Genomic DNA, 4128 nt, shown 5'->3' on the forward strand with positions numbered 1-4128 from the left:
GTTTCGTCCTATTGGGGGACTCCTCCACGGGGCGGTCTCGGCTCGTGGGATTCGAAACCAGGACCTACCAGTCTCGCGCCAGAGCACTTAACCGGTAGACCACTGAGCCGACATCCAACGGTGGTAATGTTGAGGAGTCCCATAATAGGACGAAACGGCTGTCCAGTGCTTCCAGGTTTTCCATGGTGGTCTAGCTTGAATTGACTCATGATTTCAACTATGAAAATACTAAATTCTCCACAAAACCCCTTCTGATCTATTGTCAGTCTGTTTACAATCTATAATATTTTAGAATTAAAATTATGCACAAAAGTTAAACCTATATAAGGATGTATTAGAGAATAGAAGCATTAGAGTATATTCAATTCTGAAGATATATTGAAATACGTTTCAAGTTTTTTTTTTCTAGTATTACTGTGGTATGGGTTACTGATATCCACATAAATAGTATATGATGATGGTCGGGCATTGAATGTATTACAGTAAAAAATCGATAAGGAGAGAATGGGAACGGCATGCAATTGGTACGAAAATGCATGTACAATAATAATCAAAGACTATGAATGGATATTTGCTGAAGAAGCAGTCAAATTGAGACAATTGATTGTTATTTTGCAAATTAACTGTTTACTATATGGTTTTTATATTTTAATGGGATATTCTGTAATGTTATGCTTAAATACATTCGATTGTCCCTACTAGTGTTCTTGTTCACTACATTATGAGCTTTAGTTATTATTTTTGATGATCTTGAATTTCCTCTTACACATTGTATATTTATTTAAAACATACTGTTCTTACAATCTTATTAACTTTTCTCGCCTCATTTGGATGATATAACTTCAGTGCTAGCCAAGATCACTGACAACCACTGTCTTCGAAGCATTGCTCTCGTTTTAAAGAACGATCAAAGGAGCAAGTTTGAAGTTGGACAGAGGTGACAAGTCGGTTGATGAGGTGATGGGTCCCCATCGGCTGAGGTGGTTAGGACATACATTATGTGAGCTCACCTACTGACTACTACTACGAGCAATGTTTGATTTGTTGATAGATGCAGACAACCTGGTTGGGGTTCGTTATATTTTCGATAAAACGACTTGGAAACATTCACAACAAATATATTCACTCTTTATCTTTCTACACAATTTGAACTTCAATATTTCTTCACGTATACCTATCTATTCCGTCTTTTCAAATCATACTTCCAACGTGTGGTCTCTTTTTTAATCATTGCTCCTAAATTATTTTAATCTCTTTTGTTGTTTTCATCTCATCATGTTAATAAAATATAGTAGTTTGGACCGGATACCATGTTGACGATGTTTGTGCTTGCCTGATGAGAACATAACGAAATAAAATAAAATCCCGTTGTAGTGCCGTGCTTCGTTAATAGTTCACCTCGATAACTGTTATAATACAAATCTTAACGGTGCATGAAATTAGAAGGCAAAGAGAAGCGGCAGCTATAGTTTTATTGTCAAATGACGCAGGCCAGGAAATTATGAGCACATGAGTAAATATCATCGAGCGAAACAAAAATGACATGCATTGGAGATGGCGGGTAAGCCAACTCATTTTAACCAAGCGTTAATTAATATTTATAGTCAGACAAGAATAAATGACAGATATGTGATAAATAGGATAAGAGAGTGAACACACAACTACGCTCATATAAAAATGGTCAGAATTAATGAGTGAACAAAGTGTAAACATGACTCATAATGGACAGGTGAATTGGCTTGGTCAGAAGCTAGAATAAAGTATATGGGCTTAACATAACAAACGATACTACACCGTTAAATCTTTGCATTTGATTACATCAAAATAATATTATTACTACTATAACAAACCTGAAGGACGAACAAGTGCCCATCTACGTTGACCAGCAGATATTGGCATTCTATATGGATTTTTACTTACACCAAATGGAAAATATGCTCCTGATATAAGTGAAGTAGTTGCATAATTTGTTAAATTACGTGAATATGTAGTTGAATTAAATTTTCCACAATGTATTGGAGTATTAGTATTAGTAGTATTACTAGTAGTAGTAATAGTGGTTGTTGTTGTTGTATATAATGTAATCGTTGATTTTCTACGAATAAATGGTAAAGTATGAGAATTTAATCCAGATAATGATAAGGTACCATTGGTACGACGATCTATTGAATTACAACTACGTAGTGTAAAATGTTGAGGAGTTATGATACTCCATGGACTTGAAGATGGTTGTCCATCCGATAAGATAACATCCATTGCTGAAAAGAAAAATTGATAAAAGTAAGAATTATTCGTTACTGAATAAATGGAAGCCAAGTTAGGGGAAAAATGTTGACAGTATACTAATATTCCATCCATATATATCACTTAAAGCAATACAATACTACAAGGGTTTCTCTGTAACCACATCAAAAGGTCAAGTTAATGAACAAATAACTTGATATACAAAAACTGTACAACTTTCGACGATCTGTACATTTTGCTCCACTACAAGTGATAAAAATTTTCGGATAGGAATTCATGTACTTAACCAAAAGTTACAATCGAAGTGGAGCAATACCTTAGTGGCTTAGGCATTCAGTCACTGAGTTATAGATGTAAATCCTATTTCACTTATTTCGATTTGAGCAATCTCATAGTATCATTAGCTCTCATATTTCTAGTGTGGCTGCCGGCAACCATACTACACCAAAAATAACGGTTCTTATTTAATCACTGAAGTTAAACAACGTTAGACCTAGTCACTATCTGGATGGTTATTCTAAATACTAAATCAATGCTTTAATACTAGTTATATCCGTAGCCAATGAATCAAAATTTAGTGAAAACTTTATCACTTAGAGAAAACAAGAAAAGATCATTTCATTTAGTCAGTCGTATGCAAGTTAGAACCTGGCACATATGCACATCGGTTCACGTTGTCACATCTCATGAGAAAATGTAGATTAGTGGAATGAAAAAATTTATGAGGACACCTAGAAACTGATGTTCTAAATGAAAACAGAGAATAAATGCAACTACGCCATTGAGACCGATTCTGAACGTTGTCGTCCAACACCGATAACCACTGAATATGATAATCACGTGGGCCCAAACTAGGTAGTCTGCACCTACTTACATGACTCAGTTCAACAGTCAGTAACTTCATGGTAAGATCACGTCTTGGTTTGGTCACCCCAGGCTTTATTCCAACCTACTCCTACATCAATTATCATTCCAGGTCAGGATAGTTCGCAGATGAGCATATGTACTATATGTCGCTACAACTTCATCTGATAAATATTCACAATCTCATCAATCGATTTGCCATCCTTACATACTACCCTGTGTCTAACCTCAGAAATGCTAACTTCATGGTCCCAATATATATGAGCAATGCATCGTAAGTCATATATGATCGGACATTAAAAACCTACTAATAGCTTCTATTTCTGACAGTCATACTTCACAGCCATATAATAGAACAAAATGAACTGTTGAGCGGTACACTTGTCCTTTTGTTGGCATGAGGATATCTCCCTTACGTCACAAGTGAAATAAGTTGGCAAAATTCAACTGGGCTATTTGAATTAATGAGTACTAGATTTTACAACCTTTTACTCTCTCTCTATGCTTTGACGATAAACAAAAACAATCACTCGGTTAGTCATAAGCAAAAGAAAGAACACATAGAGAGATAGAGAAAGGAAAATGGAGGATAGTAATTGAATAAGATACAAACGGAAATTTTAACAGAAAATTTTGTTTGGATTATTTCAATAATAAATAAGATTAACCTACGAATATCCTCTATTTTTGATGACTATCTTCCATAGTCATATAGTCATCAAATCGAACAAACTACAACATAGTTCACTTGTTATTTGGTTGACAGATGAATATGTAAAATCATAATTTCTTATAGTGACAACATAAATAAAGGAAATACCGAATATTTTAATTTGATTTGATGAATCCAGATTAAAGCCAAATCCTTTATAAATAGGATATTGACAAAATTTAAATGTTCAAACTATAGAGTTACTTAGTGGCCGTAGGAAGTCACTTGAAGTCACTAACTTCTAGTCTGAGCCATATTGATAGGTGCAGACTACTTGGTTGGGGTCCGCGTGATCATCGTAACCAATG

At 34.7% G+C, this 4128-nt stretch overlaps 1 protein-coding gene across 1 annotated transcript in view; it reads right to left on the bottom strand.

The window, feature by feature from the left end:
* Positions 1 to 2256, bottom strand: part of Smp_177150 (hypothetical protein) — a gene marked incomplete at both ends in the record, with an annotated part of 8687 nt that extends 6431 nt beyond the window's left edge. The window contains 2 exons of the mRNA XM_018792457.1: positions 1851 to 1940; positions 2148 to 2256. Coding sequence (XP_018644436.1) covers positions 1851 to 1940; positions 2148 to 2256 — 199 coding nt within the window. The remainder of the gene's footprint in view (positions 1 to 1850; positions 1941 to 2147) is intronic.
* Positions 2257 to 4128: the final 1872 nt, after the last annotated feature.

The sequence above is a fragment of the Schistosoma mansoni genome (genome assembly GCF_000237925.1).
Source record: "Schistosoma mansoni, WGS project CABG00000000 data, supercontig 0274, strain Puerto Rico, whole genome shotgun sequence".
Taxonomy (NCBI): domain Eukaryota; kingdom Metazoa; phylum Platyhelminthes; class Trematoda; order Strigeidida; family Schistosomatidae; genus Schistosoma; species Schistosoma mansoni.